The sequence below is a fragment of the Misgurnus anguillicaudatus genome, chromosome 12 (genome assembly GCF_027580225.2).
Source record: "Misgurnus anguillicaudatus chromosome 12, ASM2758022v2, whole genome shotgun sequence".
NCBI classification, from domain to species: domain Eukaryota; kingdom Metazoa; phylum Chordata; class Actinopteri; order Cypriniformes; family Cobitidae; genus Misgurnus; species Misgurnus anguillicaudatus.
Genome location: NC_073348.2, coordinates 33,537,485 through 33,557,005, shown reverse-complemented (window position 1 = coordinate 33,557,005; position 19,521 = coordinate 33,537,485). Strand labels below are relative to the sequence as shown.

Below are 19,521 nucleotides of genomic sequence, written 5' to 3'. Positions count from 1 at the left end.
GATAAATCCATTTCCAGACAATAGACAAGTTTTTTTAAGTTCCTCCTATTGAGCCACCCACTGTGTGTTATTGATCAGCCAGTCATACGAGACAACCGAACAACATCTCCTTTAGAAATCTGCCATTCAGTAGATGTTTTCCTCCTTTAGAAAATATAAAATCATCTTTTTCATGGTATAGGGGTGTAGAAAAGTATTATGATTTACTCGGAAATAGATGAAAAGGCTGCAGTTAAATCATCTCCTTATCAAGCTTATAAAATATTCCAAACAAATATTTAAGAGGATGAAATCTTAAAACCTCCTGAGCCGGATCAAGAATCCCTGAATCATGTCAGTGTTTCTTTGTAACCTAACCAGGTGTGACCTGATCAAGGTATAAATTTAAAACCCAATCTCTTCCATGTTAATCCGAATTTTTGAAACCAAGCTGGCCTTTGTGTAGTCCTGCTTTGCTTTGCCCCTACTGCTTTAGATTCTGTGTTTCTTGTCGCCATCTTAATCAGAAATTTGAAACAACATTACAATATTTAATTCTTCCTCTAGTACTTACTCTTAAAATTCAAAGACAAAGCTGTGAAAACACTGCAGTCTGTATCTCTATAAAGATATAACTTGTCAAACCACATCTGTTTCATTCATAGCTGGAGGAGCAGGTGAGCCGTCTGCAGAGAGAAAAGAACGATCTGCAATCTCGTTTCGAGGAGGATCAGGAGGACATGAATGAACTCATGAAGAAACACAAAGCTGCAGTGGCCCAGGTGACCTCACTTACTAGCTGTGTCGCAATTCGAAGGCTGGATCCTTTGAAGGTCATGTCCTTTGAAAGTGAGGATTCTGTCTTCGAAGGATGCAGCCTTCACATTTCAGTTTGCGGAGTCTGCATCCTTCAGAGACCAAGTCTTCGCCTTTGATGGTTGTATCTAGAGGCCGATGCTGATATTTAGAAATCGGGGCAGCCGATGGCCGATATGTTTGGCCGATTTTCTATATGTACATAATAATCAGAATGTTCTCATTATAAATATTTTAAATGTAAAAATTTCACTATTTAAGTCAAAGTATTTAAAAAAATTATGACTGGTCTTTCTGAAGAGTTTTACAACCTCCTCTGCACCATGCATTTATCAGACACAGATATTACCTGACACTCTGCTGTCATCATCTTTGATCAGTTTTTTACCATGGCTTTTATTGCTTTGTAGGATAAAACTGTAAACAAAGTGTTACTGTAACAACACGAAAAACATTTCCTCGGTGGATATGATTTGGTCTTCCGACCTTTCGCCATCGAGTCAGTTTTGTTTTGAGTAATAAAAGCAGGGAGACAGTTTAAAGACAGAAAGCGTGCGCGCGCGGCTCTGCTCTCTCTGTCACGCAAACAAAGATCATCATCACTCATTAATCACATGAAATGAGCCTAATCTTTGCACGGACAGTGCACCGCGAGACATAAGCCCGTCGCGCTGTTGTACTGGCTGCTTAATTCGCGCGATCCCGCCATCGTTTAATAAGGCTGTTTGTGAACAAGGCACGGCTGCGCACACACACACGGGAGCGATCTGCTTGCAGCAAGACGCAGCGTCACGAGTTTTAAAACAACGCTTAGGTGCCCGCAGATGTGCCTGCCTATTAATTGGCCTAATTTTGCAGCAAAATCGGCAATAAAATATGCCAAAATCGGGCAATTAATCGGCCCGGTCGATAAATCGGTCGACCTCTAGTCGTATCCTTTAAAGGAATTGTTCTTCGTAGGATCCAGTCTTCTGATTTTAGTTCGCTTCATTAGAGACTGCATCCTTCGAAAACCGAGTCCTAACCTTCAAAGTTCGTGTCATCCAAAGGACTCGTCTTCGAAGGGTGCAACCTACTCATTTCACTTTTCTTTGTGGACTTTGTACGCTACCTCCTTCAAAAACCAAGTCTTCGCCTTTGATAGTCGTGTCCTTCAAAGGACTTGTTCTTCGTACGATTCAGCCTTCTCATTTCAGTTCGCTTTGTGGACTTTGAAGACTGCATCCTTCAAAGACCAAGTGTTCACCTTTGAAGGTCGCGTCTATCAAAGGACTTGGTCTTTGTAGGATTCAGCCTTCTCTTTTTAGTTCGCTTCGTTGACTTTGGAGACTGCAACCTTCAAAGACCAAGTGTTCGTCTTTGAGGGTGGTGTCCTTCAAAGTACTTGGTCTTCGTAGGATCCCGCCTTCTCTTTTTAGTTCGCTTCATGGACTTTAGAGACTGCATCCTTCGAAGACCGAGTCCTAACCTTCGAAGTTCGTGTCATCCAAAGGACTCGTCTTCGAAGGGTGCAACCTAGTCATTTCAGTTTGCTTTTTGGACTTTGTACGCTACCTCCTTCAAAAACCAAGTCTTTGCCTTTGAAGGTTGTGTCCTTCAAGGGACTCGGTCTTCATAGGATGCAGCCTTCTCATTTTAGTTTGCTTCGTGGACTTTGGGCAATGCATCCTTCAAAGACCAATTGTTCACCTTTGAAGGTTGTGTCTTTCAAGGGACTCGGTCTTCATAGAATGCAGCCTTCTCCTTTTAGTTTGCTTCGTGGACTTTGTAGGCTACATCCTTTAAAGACTTTAAAGGTACTAGCTGTGTCCCAATTCGAAAGGCTGCATCCTTCGAAGGTCATGTCCTGTGGGAGTGAGGATTTTGTCTTCGAAGGTTGCAGCCTTCTCATTTAGTTTCGTAGACTTTGGATGCTGCATCCTTCGAAGACTCCTCTACTTCGTAGGTTGCATCATCCAAAGGATTCGGTTTTGAAGGATCCATCAGTCTCATTTCAGTTTGCTTTGTGGACTTTAAAAAGCTGCATCCTTCAAACCTAGAGTCCTCGCCTTCGAAGGTCATCCAAAGGACTCTGTCTTTGAAGGATGCAACCCATTCATTTCAGTTTGCTTTTTGGACTTCGGAGGCTGCATTTTATAAAAAACCAAGTCTGAGCCTTTGAAGGTCACGTCATTCAAAGGACTCTGTCTTCAAAGGATGCAACCTACTCATTTCAGTTCGCTTTGTAGAATTCGGAGGCTAGTATACTGATGCAGAAGTTCAGATGTACAGTAGTGTTAAAATAATTGTTTGTGTTATGTATGTGTCTACGTAGTCTACAAGAGATCTGGCACAAATCAGTGACTTACAAGCCCAACTGGAGGAAGCCATGAAGGATAAACAAGAGATCCAGGACAAGGTACAAAAATGTCATTGAATACACATAAAGCCTTTTTTATACCTCTGTTCCAAATCATTGTGACTTGCCTTATTATCGAAAGCCTAAATAGGCAGCTGGATTTTAAGGGATCATCAAAACGATTAGTAGGTGAGCTTGAACACAGCCCCAGCGTGACCTCTGGGTTTTTGTGTTTCGTATCTGCAGCTTCACTCCCTGCAGTCACAGCTTGATTTTCAAGAACAGTCCATGGTGGAAAAATCGCTGGTCAGCCGACAGGAAGCCAAAATCCGGGAATTGGAAACCAAACTTGAATACGAGAGGACCCAGACCAAACGTCTGGAGGTGAGGCATGTGGAGTTGGTTATTGTGGTTTTTCTTTTTTGGGGTTTCTTCAACTCGCATATCTTTCTTTCCCTCTGTCGGTGTCCTTCAGAGTCTGGTTACGAGGCTGAAGGAGAACCTAGAGAAGATGACCGAGGAACGAGACCAGCGGATCAACAGCGAGAACCGGGAGAAAGAGCAGAACAAGCGCATGCAGCGGCAGGTCCGAGACGTAAAGGAGGAGATGACCGAACTATCTAAGAAAGAGTCAGAAGCCAGTCGCAAAAAACATGAGCTGGTGAGTATTAACTTTGAATCACTGTAACGTATAAACAAACTAGCATTGTTACAACAGTCAATATAGTAACACTGAGCTGGTTTTTCATTCAACTTTGATTGGTCAACCCCTTAAACTGCAAATGGATATCGAAAGTCTGGAAGCAGCCAATCAGAGCCTTCAGGCAGATCTAAAGTTGGCCTTTAAGCGGATTGGGGACCTTCAGGCCGCCATGGAAGATGAAATGGAAACAGATGATGATGAGGAGCTCATCAGCAGGTAGTGGCAATGGTTCCCATGGTAACAGTTCTTTGTAGTTTATCAGGAGCTGATAGGAATGACCATTTACATGCACTATTTTTCATCCTGTTCTTTTTCTCTTTACGTATCTTCAAAATTAGTGGAGTTTCCGAATTTCCTAATTTTCCTTCTTTTCTTTTTTCCTCTTTCTTATTTTCTGGGTAGTTTACAAGACATGGTGACAAAGTATCAGAAAAAAAAAGAACAAAACGTGAGAATACTGTACTAAGTGGTGTTTGTTTGTCAACTGTTGAGTTTCTGTTTATTTTAGATAAAAAATCATCTGTGATCTCATATGTCACGCATCATTTGAGCAGCTGAAATGGACAGATGTATTTAGACTAACACGTCCTGTCTATACAAGCATGTACACTTCTAACAGCACCATCACGTGTTGCTAACATAGACTGAATAAAACATGGATGTAGTGTCCATGATGTCACCCGTTGGTTTCTGTAGAGCATTTTTTTCAACCTAAAGTGGGCGGAGCCAGCCGTCGCCATCTTGGCAACACGTCACTCCCGGATAACCAAAAATAGACAAAGAGGTGGAAGTAGGTGGGCTAAGGTACCTGGTTGCTGAAACCACGCCTGCTTAGCTGGACGGTGTTACCAGCAGCGGCAATTCACCTGTCACTCAAGTGGCCACGCCCTTAATTATGAAGAACTTTTAGGCTAAATAAAATACAATTGGATGAGTTATTTATGTATGTATATTTTGTATTTATATGTTAATATATTCTTTATGATATATAAATGTAAATATATACATATATACATACAAAAAATCTGAAACTAATATATGTATGTGTGTGGTTAAATATACATAACAATTACACACAGTACACACACATATATTATGCAAAAAATTTACTTTTATTTTGTATGCAATTAATCGCGATTAATATATATTATAATTTTTATTTAATTTTTTTTTGCTGTTGTTGGGCATTTTAACACGAGGAGTTTATGGGTATAAAAACATTTTCGATATAATTTCTTTACTTGCTAGTTACACGCCACTCAAAAATATTTTACTGGCTTGAAAAATTTGAAATCCTAAAGTTCTTACTTCCTAGTTATAAATCCATCAATTTCTATTGCCAGGGTTGCCAGGTTTTTACAGCAAAACCTGCCCAGTTGCTATTCAAAACTAGCCCAATCACGATAATCTGGTAAAACTTGTGTTCCGCGGTAAAACCTGCCCCGGCAGGGGTCATCTACTAAACATTTTCATTACCAGGATTAAATATCACATTATTGGGGTTGATTCGGACATGAAAAACAGCAGACTTGGCAACCATGCCATGTGCATCTTGTTACTGAACTGTGTTATTGAGGTTATGCTGTGTCTCTGTGTGTTGTTATGTGCTTGGAAGAAAACAGTCAGAGAAAAGTATTGTTTTGCTAAATAAACTTGATTGCTGTAATTAAAATTCAGTAAGATAGAAATCAAGAAAGCAGATTGTCATGGTGGATCAGTGTGTGATGTGAGCGATTTTTGTGTGTTGGTTTTTGCCTTATTCTGCATGCTGTAGTATGTTTAAATACTTAAAAACAGCCAAAACAAAGTGTCACTGCTTTCCTTGATTCTCTGAATGTGTCTGCAATGTTTCTTTTTTTTTTTTGCATATTTACGTTTGTGTTCCTGTAGCTCAAGTGCTTTAAAATGAGCAGTGCAAAGGTTATGGGTTCGAGCCCAGGGACCACACATATGTCTCTGTGCACTCCAAGTCACTTCAGATAAAATATTCTGTATTATATGATACTATATTTACTAGTTGTGGATTTGAAGGCTCTTCTGTTTTTTTAAGGGAACTAATTGGTGTTGTGGTACTAACGAATAACTGAACTGTTGTAACATCCTGTTCTCGTTTAGCTTAAATAACCTCCCGGATTTCTTGCTTTATCTGATCAAAAATCTCTTTTTGTCAGTGGTGATGATTCCGATATGGATTCAGAAGTGGAAGACCGGGTGGATGGAGTAAAATCATTGCTTACCAAGAACAAAGGATCCACAAAGTCAGTTTTGGACGAGGGCAGCCTAAAGACCAGGTCAGTATGAAGATCTTTTAGCTGTTGGAATTTCATTGTAAGGGTTTGGATCTCACAATTTAAGTTTTAATGTTACCTATAATAGTAACAAGATGTAAAATGTTGGGTAACATAAAAATTATTCATTATTTCTTTCTTATAATAATCTTATTACTATATAGTAGCATCAAGTTTGATTTCCGTCATTGCTTTTACTTTGATTTCAATCCTTACTCAATATTAAAGATATCATTCCACACAATGTTATTTACATTATGTAGGATCATATTACACATTGCAATAAAATGACTTTTCACACCAGTTTACATAGACTGGGTCGCATTCTTGACAAATCCAGTCATTCAGTTTATTTTAAAAATCGTAGCCAAAATCTCCATCTGTGAGATGTGTTTGATGTTGGATTCATTTCACGTGCGTTAAAATGGTGCTTTATCGTAGCTGCCATTAGGAGTATAATCCTTTTTATTCCTGGGTTCGGTGGAAATGTGTTCCTAAATTACCTCAGATCCCTTTCATTCTTTGAAATCTCTGTCACGATTCTTATCCGGTTTTAATATTGGATCATAATCAGTTCGGTCACAATTTGTATGCTTTTTTTTGTCCACCCAGACACCCCAATGCTGCTAATGCAGATGTCAAAGATTTGAAAGAAGGTAGGGAAGGAAAAGAGGGTAAAGAGGAAGTAAAGAAAGATTCAGATGAGAGCCGCCCAGTTTCAGTGATGAGCTCGCTTAGCTACAGGAAACGGTCTCATCTGAAAGGTACGGGGGATGAGAACTCCCTCTTCAGTGCCCTTCGGGAGCAGCCGGACGATCCTGACCGTCTATCGCTGCGCAAAGCTAGGAGCAAGTCCACCGACAGGTCTCAAGCTGGCGATGATGTAGATGACCGTGGCTCTGTGATCTCCCAGGCGTACTCAGAGGCCTCCATCAGGGCCAGGAAAGGCCTGGAACGCCGCTGGACCAAAAGCAGTCCGGAATTCGATAAGGAGTCAACGATGTCTTCATTGGTCCCAAGTCGAGCTTCCGTCCGTCGCGGGTTGGACCAAGATGAGGATGCCCGCTCAGGTGTGAGCGGCTTCAGTTTGCGACGTAGTACTTCGTGGATGGACGACACTCGTAGTGATTTCGGGCCAGCGGGTAGCAGTTTAAGCCAGCGATCTAGAAGCCGGAGTCCCGGGAACACCAGCGTAAGTTCTCGGATGTCTCTGGCCCGCAGCACCCGGCTTAGTGAATTTGGAGTTCGTGTGAATAACGATGATGATGATGACGTTGACTCTGTTAGCGTAGCAGCGTACAGTCCACACTCGCATGTTCGAAGTATGTCCACTCCCGCCCAGCTACGCTCCTCTGAGAGTCACCTGGACTCCTCCGACATTAAACCTGTGAGTCATCGCAACTATCTGGACCCCGATTTGGAAAAAGCCATCAACGAAGTCCTAAGCTTCAAACCAATCAAATTTAAACGTCGCAGCCTGGAGGATTCAGATGAAGAAGAAGGTGGAGGTGTTGGAGAGACGGAAGACAGGAAGAACGTCAAGAGTTCGCTGCACGACAAGGACGATGAAGATGAAGACATGGGCCGCAGTGGATCCAGCCTAAGACGTTCTGCTGTGGATTCTGGACGTTGCAGCAGCTCGATAAGTTCCTTCAGCTCAAAGAGCAGCAGCAGCAAGAAGAAGAAGAAAAAGAAGAGCAGACGTTCAGAATCTGAAAGCTCGTCTTCGGAAGGTCGTGGACGACGACGCTCCAAGCGCAAAGAAAAGAAAGGATCCAGAAGCTCCAGGAAAGAATCAGAATCCTCAGAGTCAGAATCCGAATCATCTTCAAGCTCGGCGTCAACCGTTTCATATCGCAGCTCGAATAGCGTCAAGAGAACTCCAGGAAAGAAAACTCCAGATGGAGATCCTGACAGTCCTACGGAAGAACGGCCACCCAGTAAAAAAGAATTAAAGAAACAAAAAAAGAAAGTGGACAGTGTGGTGATGAAGTATCTTTATAAGGCTGACAGTGATTGAGGGTCATCAACAGGTGATGATAGATGAAGTGTGGAGTTTCACATAACTGAGTGAAGATTGGTGATGCTTTTCTCTAAACGCATGCTGCGTTTTGTCTCCAAACACTAAACTGATGAGTAGCGTTAGTCGTAAATCTAATGACCCCCTTTTTGTCTTTTTAGGTGGAAAGGCATGCATTGGCCATTATTAGAAAAGTAATGCACGCCAGCGGATTTAAATGTGTGGCCACATACTAACAAATAATTGATTTTCTCTGCGAGTGGTTTGAACGTTTGTGCATAGTTGACTGTTCAAGGACTTATACATGTATGACCTTTGCCCTGCTATTGATCTGTGCATGGCATTACCCTTCTCTTAACCTAATTACTGTATCTAAAACAACTTTTTTGTCTTTTCCAGCCCCCCTCAATACAGAACACACAGACTGCAGGAAGAAGACAATGCCAGATTAAATAACGACACAACAACGACTGAAGAAACTCTTCTTAAAGATGGCCAACCTTCAGAAAGCTTGGCGTAGATCTTATGTTCTGGAAATTTGTTTCCATTTGCTTCCCATTTGCCCTGGTACTAACTTGCCACTTTGATCTGTTCTTAACCCTTGAAGGGGCGAGAGCTCATCATTGTTGGTCTCTACGTAACGTCAAGCTTTTTTCATTAGCAGTGTTTTATGTTTACTCATGTTTTCATGCAGATATTATTTATTTAGAACTCACATCTCCATCAACAATGCGTCCATGGAAATGAAGTAATATATTGTGGAAAAGAGAATGTTTATGTAATCTTATTTTGTTTGTTTTTATAGCGAGTGCTTCATGAGAATTTTGCCTTGAATTTGGTTGAGTAAAATGTGTACTTTAGTTTAATATAATGAAATAGGCTGTTTATCTTTTTCTTGTGTTAAAACTTCTGTTGATCTTTTAGAAGTTAACTTAGAACTGCACTGAATAGCAGCATTTACAGATTTTATTATATTGAGAGATACATTATGTTTTGGCCTTAAATTATATTTAAGTTAAGGCAGCAATAATTTACTAATATATATTTGAACTATGCCAAAATACAAGATATTCATTATTGATGGGAGTCTAATTTTTTGTGACGTTGTGTGTGTGTTCTTTGTGTTCAGGTGTGTGTACTCCCTTGGTTTTCTATGCATTAAATAGGACTTTTATTATGAAAATAACAGGCAAACGTGACATTTTATCTGTGCAATGGCTTATGCAGTAAAGCAAAGGATATAAAAGAGCAATATGCAGTATATATACATAAGAGTTTTGCATTAGTTTTATTGTAAATAAAACTTATCAATCAGTTTTTATGGCTGTGGTTTATTCTGTGAATTTGGACAACAGAGCTTTTTAATCTTTATATTCAGTAACAGGTTTTATTGAAAAGCTTTTTTCTTACTCGCTTCAATGGGTTTTAATATAAAGTGATTAGTCACCAGTGGCGGCCGGTGACTTCTTTTATCGAGGGCGCACGATGCTAAATTCGTCACAACATATGTACACACGTACATACAGCGTATGTAGCCTGTCATGTGTGTGGTTTCAAAATGGGCTCAAAGAATCATTCTGGAACTATCCATGAAGCAAAGATGGCAACATCCAAGTTGCCCGAACAAACACTGCAAATAAATGCGGTGCGGAGTTGTTTCAATTTATGATTGTGTCAAATATGGACATTTTCTATGTTAATTTAAAGGAATAGTTCACCCAAAAATGTAAATTCTGACATCAATTATTCACCCACATGTTGTTGTAGCCTCTTATGGAATGGCTGAAATTCCACAAGGGGGGCGTATTTGTTCCTCAGACGTTGCACAATAAACGTGACATCTGAATATATTCATTATAAATTAAGTGAGATTCGAACAAATGTCCGTTAGTGAACTAATTGTATACACTATTTATATCGTAATTTGGTCAGAAACGTCAAGATTGTGAGATGAACAAATCGTTTTGGATTAAAAGGCTTGGATATTCCATTTCCTTGGACTTTTGGGGATTTATGAACAATTTGTTTTGGACAATTTCACAGAAGCGGATAATGGGAAGATTTTGAAGGTAAGTAAATATCCTAAATCGGCGCCGCCCGGTTCAGATAACTAACAACTAGATTACAGTTTTATGACTGCTAAAAATCATATTATGCTTTGTGTGTGCGCTTAATGGAATCCCTAAAGTCTAAGCTTTCCAACGATGTGCCGCATGACTGTATATTTTGAAGATTTAATGCTTCAAAGTTACAATGATGTAATGCAGCCTCACGTGCAAGGGAGGGGGTGTACCGTAAACCTGATTAAACCTGAATTAAAATTTTTAGGTGAACTACCCCTTTAAATTAACTTATGAAAATGTTCGTATTTGACCCAACCATGCACACTGCAAGCATTTATTTGCAGTGTGTGTTCGGGCAACTTGGATGCATGTCTTTTCCTAACTATTCCTGTAACCCAACAGGTTGGTTTGTACATATTTTACCCAGCCATGGATTAAAACAACCAAGCATTTTTAGAGTAAAGTCCTATCTCCAGTATAGCTCAGTTGCCTTATGCGCTTCGTAAAACCTCAAAATAATTTGATGAGCATGCAACAAGAACATAAATCATATTTTTCATTATAAAAGGGACACTCTCCTTTTTTGAAAATATGCTCATTTTCCAGCTCCCCTAGAGTTAAACATTTGATTTTTACTGTTTTGGAATCCATTCAGCTGATATCTGGGTCTGGTGGTACCGTTTTTAGCATAGTTTAGCATAATCCATTGAATCTGATTAGACCATTAGCATCGTGCTAAAAAATAATCAAAAAGTTTGGATATTTTTCCTATTTAAAACTTGACTCTTCTGTAGTTACATTGTGTACTTAGACCGATGGAGTTTGTGAGTTTCTAGGCAGAACTATACTCTCATTCTGGCGTAATAATCAAGGACTTTGCTGCCGTAACATGGCTGCAGCAGACGCAATGATATTACGCAGCACCTGAAAATAGTCCCCTGCTATTGAAATAACCAAGGGGACTATTTTCGGGCAGTGCGTAATATTATTGCGCCTCCTGCAGCCGTGTTACAGCAGAAAAGTACTTGATTATTACGCCAGAAAAAGAGTATAGTTCCTAGCCACATCACTGAATGGGTCCCTAAAGAGTAAAAATCAAGTTTTTAACTCTAGGGGAGCTGGAAAATGAGCATATTTTCAAAAAAAGTGGAGTGTCCCTTTAATCTGATAAACATTTGTTGTGTCTTTATAGGCATGTTTCACCTGGATTCATGACCTTGAGTCATAGATGATACGACAGATGAACAATGGCATCAGGCTAAGCCATTGTTTAGCCATACAATATTTCTACTATTCCTATCTTTGTACTGAACTGTTAAAGAAAGATTATAGTGAACATTAAATGACATTTTCCCTAAAAATAATATACATACGATTATACAATGCATAAATTATCTTCAGTCAACCATTAGAATAAAAATGCTTCTTTTATATGGTTTAAAACAACTTCTGTCAGACTTTATGAGTGCAGTGTGCAAAACAAGAATATCATTTAATCCCCAGGGGTTCCTGATAGATGAACAGCGTCATATGAACGCACAAGAGAGGCATGCTGTGATTTCCTTTGGTTGTCCTGATATTCAATTTTCAACACCCCCTTGGCCAGGGTGGGAGTCTAGTTAAACCACAAAAAACAGTTTAGTCTGGTTTAGGTATAGTTTGTTTTTCAGCTGGGTTAATGTGTACAGAAATCCTGTGATTTACCACCTGTCTGTTTCTCCCCATTGATTGCCACACTCTCAAATTCCCAAACGAATATGTCCCTCTCTGGACATAGGATAGATTGCTTCTTCTTTAGCTATAATGGCCTTTTAATGTGGCTGTTATCAGACCAAGTCAATATAAATTAACTTTATTATTCCCCTAATAAATACGGCATGCTTTGTAATTCCTGTTTTGTGCCCTTTGAAGTGTTGGGATTGTCTGTCATGTGAGTGATGCCACTGTTAAGATGGAGTTGGGAACGAACAACACACAATGCTTGGTTTTGACCGCAGGGTTCAGCAAATGTTTATATGGAGACTTGCAAACTATATGCAATATGTGAAAAATTAAATTAAACTAAAATTCCTTATTATAATAATTTTTTACAGTTTGGACTTTTTTTGTGATTTCCCCAAAGATATGTGTGACAGAAACAGCATAAACATGAAAATTAATTATCCATTTAATTCCTCAGTTCATTAGCAGAACAGATGGAAGGAATTCTGTAGGGGAAATTTAGCATTTGCCGCAAACAACCAACAGTAAATATCCACAGGAAAATTTTGGAAACTTGGTCTCGTTTATCTTTTAACTTGTGTCTCTGGACTGATTATGATAATGTTCTAGGTTCATGTCAGGATAAAGTTATAAGAACTAAATAAAAAGGCACGTGCATTGCTAAATGCATGTATGCATTTCTCTATCATGGCTTCAGATCTGACATGACCTCACATGCTTTCATAAAACATCTGTGTTGTCCTCTTGTTATTGTAGCTCTACAATGCAGAATACTTGGACAATAAATTTTGAGATTGCAGCCTACACAAACTGCACAAATAATTGCTGACAAAACGTTTCAGCCAGGTTTTGTCTAGCCTCGCGGGCAGCCTGCCAAAGCTTTCCCACAAATATCAGCTAATGGAAAAGCTGTTATGATGGCTCGCATAGCCACTTCACGTATTCTCTAAATAGTGATGCATGATGATTAATAAAGCATTAAATGAAACATTTCACTGCGCTTAACAGCAGAAACTCTTCCAGTCCTGCAGTGTAATGGAGTGGGTGTGAGATTTCTGACAATGTGAAGGTCAGTAGCAGTTTAATAGAGCATAATTCCCATTCAGTAAGTGAATTATCATTGTTGTGCCAAAAAACTCTGAAATGGAATGGATCTCGATGCAATTTTGTATATCAAAGGAGTCTGGAGGACCAGAAACCAGAAAGAGAAGCTGCACCTGCCCAATGCACAAAAATTGTAAAGCACATTAAAACTCCATAGGTTTTTACTACGTGACCAAAAACCTCCATTAGATGTTTCTCTGTATCATGAAGAGGACATTTTTGAGGACAGAAACAGGATTTGACTTGAGAGTAACATTTACGGATGTGCATTTGGTAGATACTTTTATCCAAAGTGACTTACAGGGCATTATACGGCATACATTTTTATCATATGTGTTCCCTGGGTTTGAACTCATTATCTTTTGCACTGTATTTAGGCTACGTGAGCACATTTTTACCCCCCCCCCCCCCATACTGTAAACATCTCACAAACCAATTTTAGTGCGGCCTATTTTGGGCTTGTTTTGTGAGATCAGAGTGCTTGTTTTTCTAGGGAGATCTGACAGCAGTCTGGTTTGCCTGTAAAGTTCAATGAAGGCCTGAGGTATTACAACATTTGGTTTAAATTTCACCTTGTTTCATCACGTTGTATCTTGACATTTGCCAGGGATTAGAAAAATAATTATTTTCCATTCACAATAACAAAGAAAAGGGGAACCCAGATAGCAACATGTTCTGGGCCGAAGATGGCTTACATTGTCCATTTCTGGCTTAATGCTGCTCTCTTTTGTTCACAGCCTTATGCATTCAACTGAATTGTGGCATGAGTCTAGCCAACCAAATGCAAAAAGCACCTTTCGGCTGATTTCTGGCTTAAGTTTGTCCGCCTGAAAAAGAGCTTGACATCAAGCTGACGTTGGGTTTTGATGTCAGCTTAATTTTCCAACCGAAACGGAACGTCTGCCTGACGTTGCATCTGGATGTCAGGCCGACGTTGGGTTTTGACGTCAACCCGACAGTACATCTGGACGTCAGTCCCACGTTCGTTTTGGCCGTCAGTCCTACGTTCATTTTGGCAAATTTGATTTGGATGTCAAACCGACATTATATCTGGACGTCAGTCCAACGTTCCTTTTGGGCGTCAAACCAACGTTACATCTGGATGTCATTTCAATATTTGATTTGGATGTCAAATCGACATTACATCTGGACGTCAGTCCAACGTTTGTTTTGGGTGTCAAACCAACGTTACATCTGGATGTCATTTCAATGTTTGATTTGGATGTCAAATAGACATTACAACTGATCGTCAGTCCAACGTTTGTTTTGGGTGTCAAACCAACGTTCATCTGGACGTCATTTCAACGTTTGATTTGGATGTCAAACCGACATCACATCTGGACATCAGTCCAACGTTCATTTTGAGCGTCAAACCAACATTCCATCTGGACATCAATCCAATGTTCGTTTTGGGCATCACTCCAACGTTCATTTTGGCCGTCAAACCAACGTTACATCTGGACCTCATTTCAACATTTGATTTGGATGTCAAACCGACATTATATCTGGACGTCAGTCCAACGTTCGTTTTGGGCGTCAAACCAACGATACATCTGGACGTCATTTCAATGTTTGATTTGGATGTCAAACTGACATTACATCTGGATGTCAGTTCAACGTTCGTTATCTGGACTTCATTTCAATGTTTGATTTGGATGTCAAACCGGCCTTACATCTGGACATCAGTCCAACGTTCGCTTTGGGCGTCAAACCAACATTACATCTGGACGTCAGTCCAACGTTCGTTTTGGGCGTCAAACCAACATTACATCTCGACATAATTTCAACATTTGAGTTGGATGTCAAACTGACATTACAACTGGATGTCTGACTTTAGGTTTTGTAGTCAATCTAACGTTACAGCTTAAGATCAGTCTGATGTTGATTTTTTGACATCAATCTGAGGTTACATCTGGAGGACAGTCCAACGTTGTTTTTTGACGTAAACCCGACATTACATCTAGATGGCAGGCCAATGTTGGTTTTAATGTCAACCCGAAGTTACATTTGGATGTCAGTTCAACGTCGTTTTTTTTGTCAGCTCGACATTACATCTGGAAATCAGGCCAACATTGGTTTTTGATGTCAACTTGACATTACATCTGGACATCAGGCCAACATTGGTTTTTAAGGTCAACCTGACGTTATATTTTGGACTTGAGTCCAACGCTCGGTTTGGACATCACACGACATTACATCTGGACGTCAGTCCAACGTTTGTTTTGGATGTCAAACTCACGTTACGTTTGGCCGGCGTTACAGCTTGACGTCAGTCCAACGTTGGTTTTTGACATCAACCCGACGTTACATCTGGACATCAAGGCCAATGTTGTTGTTTTTTACGTTAACTTGATGTTACATCTGGATGTCAGTTCAACGTCGTTTTTTTTTGTCAACTCGACATTACATCTGGACATCAGGCCAACATTGGTTTTTAAGGTCAACCTGACGTTATATTTTGGACTTGAGTCCAATGCTCGGTTTGGACATCAAACTGACATTACATCTGGACGTAACTTTGTTTTGGATGTCAAACCCACATTACATTTGGCCGATGTTACAGCTTGACGTCAATCCAACGTTGGTTTTTGACATCAACCCGACATTACATCTGGATGCAAGGCCGACGTTGTTTTTTTACGTCAACCTGATGTTACATCTAGACGTCAGTTCAACACTGGTTTTGATTTCAACCTGACTTAACAGCTTGACTTAAGTCTGACGCTGTTTAAATTTTCCGCTGCGATGTGTTGCTGAACTCAAGATCAGCTCTGCTTATTATGAACTAATTTGCGCTGCTCTTAGTAGATTGCGTTGGTCATAATGGAAATCAGCTGTTGTGCCTGTGTTATTTAATTTGCGCTTTTTTAATAAATAACCCACATATATTACCACTCCCATCAGTGCAAATTTATAAATATCCTTAAGGCTTACATATTCATATTAAAGCCTAAAATAAATATTTATTTCATGGGGACTTCAAACATAAAATGCTGTTTAAACTAATATATAGGCTTATAGTACCCTATAAATATAGAACTATTATGCAAACTGGTTAAGTATAGAATGTAAAACTGCTGGAGACTACTTAAAATGTCATGTCAACTAACCATTTTCTGTTAAAATGACTTATTAGCAGTCTGAACTCCCTCCTCATGAATATTAATATTACCAACCCTACATGCAAACAGAGCAATGTTTGTTCTTGCCTGATGAATAATTTACTTGGTCCTAAAAGTGTCCACAGCCAGGTTTGTGAGTACGGTTCGAGATGCAGCAAAAGAAAAACCTTTAAAATCATGATTTAAACCCGTGGTTCAGATCTGTTTCCTACTGCTGTGTTTTAACAGAACTGATAAAAACCTTTATGTAGAAGCATAAAAACTATGTAAGCTTGTGCTGATAACTTCTCAAATAAAGGCTATTGGAAAGCATACAGGCTTTTAAGATATTGTGGGATGTCATGAAAGTATAGAAATGGGGTTCAAGTATCCTTATTTCAGACATGTGGTTTTCCTTGATAGAGTTTGTTTGGTACACATGAGTGACTTTAGCTTACTGACTATTAATGAACAGCTGCATTTGTGTGTCAGTATTAGGTTTTGCCTATATTGTAAAGGGCTGGCCAATGAGAAAAATTTCAAAAACACTAAATAATCTTATGTGTTAAAACCTAAAAATAACATTGTTTCTTTATGATTTTAACAGTCAAAGTGAAGCCTAATTCACAAGGTCATAATTCACAAAACCATTTCTGCAGATATGGAAGGTTATACTGTAGATTATCATTTCTGTAATGTTAATGGCTGTTTAGTCAGCATCCCATATGAAATAAATTATAAGCCTGTGAATTTGATGATGGCTTCGTTGCCTTGACACAGCGGTCACTGTATTTCACGGTCTTGATTTTCATTAGCCAAGTAGACAGACTCAGCAGTGCTGTGGAGCCGAAATCTCTGGTTGAAGGTCTGAGCGATGCGATACAGGCGTTAGCTAAACAACATAAACTGTAAAACAGAGCCAGGAGGGCCGATTGTTGCAACTGAATGATCTTTATGCTAATAACAGTGTTTGTTGAAGTTCAGGTTTATTCTTGTGGATCTTATGTGGCCCCAGATGTATTTGGCCTCTTTAAAATGCATGAAATTCATTGCATTCTTTCAGAAAAATTACAAACCCCGAGGCATCTGCTAATACATGATGCTAGACACTTTCTTGTAACTAGTTTAACTTTTTTTACATTTATACACATTTGATGCTTTCCAAAGTTACCTACAGTATATTCAAGCTCTAATTTTTTTATCAGTATTTGTGTACCCTGGGATCAACCATCTACAAACTGAGCTATACAGAAACACTCATATTAACCAACGCCATTTAATTTTGCAATTAACTAACACAATTTTTGCCAGTACTTTTATCCAGTAAATTAAGTCAATAAGTATTAGTCAGTAAATTAAGTCAGTTCCCCATTGGGAGTCCCCCAAGCAATTGCGTTCAAGTTTAACTTGTTCTTGGGTAGCACATCTCTTCTCGTGTATCAGATGTAATACTGCTTCGTACCTCCCCGCACGCAAAAGCTCCAATCTGAGTCAAATGACGCTGTGCTGGATGATCGCCAGGCTGCTGTCCGAAGTTTCCAGCCGCGTTGAGGTTGATTGGTGCGCGGATGCAGGGAGCTGTCCGCGGTGCTGAACCTCAATCCGCTTATACCAGCCGGAGCTTCGGTAGCATAGACAGCACAACCATCTGTATGCTTACAAGCATTTTATTTAACCACTGAGTAATCCGGACTGGATTTTTTTTCAACATGGACATGTTATACGGTGTTTTACGGATGTGCGTAAGGACTGCGCTCCAAACGAACTCGCTGTTTCTGCTACTGATTATGGCCAATTCATTGAGCCAAACGCGTTGTCAGGGTAAGTCTCTAGTTTTTAAGTAATATAGTTAGTAGGAAAGAGGATTAACTGGGGTTTACTGCGATGTAATAATCTGCACATAGCCTACACGTTTTGAATTGTTCTAAAATGTACTCATTGACAACGGATGATGACAGAAACTATCTAAACTTTTAGTTGAGACTGAGACCACATTCACATAGGACGAGGTCTTTGCGTTATAAACCGACAGATGGAGAACTCTAATTTGAAAAAAAGTCTAATTTGTAAAAACTCAACGCATGAGACGCCAAAGAGAAACGGCAAGTGCCACGCATTTACCAAAGACATCCATCTTACGCATGGGCAAACATTGAAAAATAGCACAGAACTCGTCTTGCGTGAACGGATCAAACATTGCCACATCGGCTATGACTAAAACGTCCCCTAAACACTGAGTCACATGCAGTTATATCAGTTTATTTAAATGATTTCTGTGCGTGCACTCGCGCAGTGCTATAGGACAGAGTCCCCAGCAGAAGAGACTAATCCTGAAAATGAGATTACCGCTGTCCCGTATACAGACCTACTTATCAAAACAGTAGAGTTGTTTTTAGAGTTCACTAACTCTATATTTATATATTATATTATTATAACTCTATTATTATATCTTCTTGTTTTTTAACAGTTGTGAAGTGGCGACATTTTTTGCGCTACTTTCATTAATTAAATGACACGGCATATTTGGTCCATATTTTTGGCTTTGATAATTGTGTACTGCACTGTCAAGTGGTACAAGAATAAGTTAAAAATTATGTTACAGTAAATGAATCGTTTATTTCATACCTACACAGTTGAAATAGCACGAATTAACTGAAACATTGTGTACCTTTTAAATGTTTTGTGAAATTCTCTGACGCAGCAAAACACATAACAGTTTTGGTTTTACTCTAAAAAAAAAGTTGGGTTTTTTAACCCATGTTTGCGTAACTAATTATTTTCCAACGGTTGGGTTTGTCCACAATTTTAAATATCAGGGTTGTTAAATGTTTTAGTTCCTATATGAAGTTAAATCAATACTTCAGCCAAATATCAAAATTACCAAATATTTACTCACCATCAAGCAATCCGAGATACATGTCCATCATCTTTTAGACGACCACATACTCTTCCAAGGTTTATGACGATAGAAAACAGGGATCAGGGAACGACTTTAACCCCCCAAAAATGCATCCATCCATCACATAAGTAATCCACACGACTCCAATTGGTTAATAAAGGTCTTGTGTCGGTAATCAATGCGATTTTGTAAGAAAAATAACCATATTTCAAACTTTATAAACTATGATAATAACTTGCTTCCGGTAACGACGCCATTTTGGATTTGCGCGATTCACGGGAGTCACTGCGCAACGTACCCATGGCAACGAACGCTCACTACGCTAAAACTCTCGTGAGTCAACGATAGCGTCGTTACCGGAAGCTAGTTATTATAGTTTATAAAGTTTGAAATATGGATATTTTTAAGCTTGGAACTCCAAATGTGAAATATCTCCAAATGTGTTCGTCTGAAAGATGATGGACGTGCATCTCAGATTCCTTAAGGGT

General features: G+C 39.4%; 2 protein-coding genes across 5 annotated transcripts in view; both read left to right on the top strand.

Annotated features, from left to right (window-relative positions):
- myo18aa (myosin XVIIIAa) overlaps window positions 1-9,460 on the top strand; it is a 47,770-nt gene extending 38,310 nt beyond the window's left edge. The window contains exons 37-45 of the mRNA XM_073874457.1: window positions 645-761; window positions 3,110-3,193; window positions 3,380-3,517; window positions 3,609-3,794; window positions 3,913-4,052; window positions 4,239-4,295; window positions 6,008-6,127; window positions 6,737-8,157; window positions 8,544-9,460. Coding sequence (XP_073730558.1) covers window positions 645-761; window positions 3,110-3,193; window positions 3,380-3,517; window positions 3,609-3,794; window positions 3,913-4,052; window positions 4,239-4,295; window positions 6,008-6,127; window positions 6,737-8,144 — 2,250 coding nt within the window. The 3' untranslated portion in view covers window positions 8,145-8,157; window positions 8,544-9,460. The remainder of the gene's footprint in view (window positions 1-644; window positions 762-3,109; window positions 3,194-3,379; window positions 3,518-3,608; window positions 3,795-3,912; window positions 4,053-4,238; window positions 4,296-6,007; window positions 6,128-6,736; window positions 8,158-8,543) is intronic.
- Window positions 9,461-17,571: 8,111 nt separating this feature from the next.
- The window catches only part of sez6a (seizure related 6 homolog a), a 50,026-nt gene continuing 48,076 nt past the window's right edge, over window positions 17,572-19,521 (top strand). Inside the window, exon 1 of one of the 4 annotated variants that reach the window (XM_073874452.1) lies at window positions 17,572-17,955. In XM_073874452.1, coding sequence (XP_073730553.1) covers window positions 17,844-17,955 — 112 coding nt within the window. In that variant the 5' untranslated portion in view covers window positions 17,572-17,843. Of the gene's footprint in view, window positions 17,956-19,326; window positions 19,520-19,521 lie in introns of those variants that run through there. The other 3 variants (XM_055207967.2, XM_073874453.1, XM_073874454.1) reach the window with 3 other exon arrangements.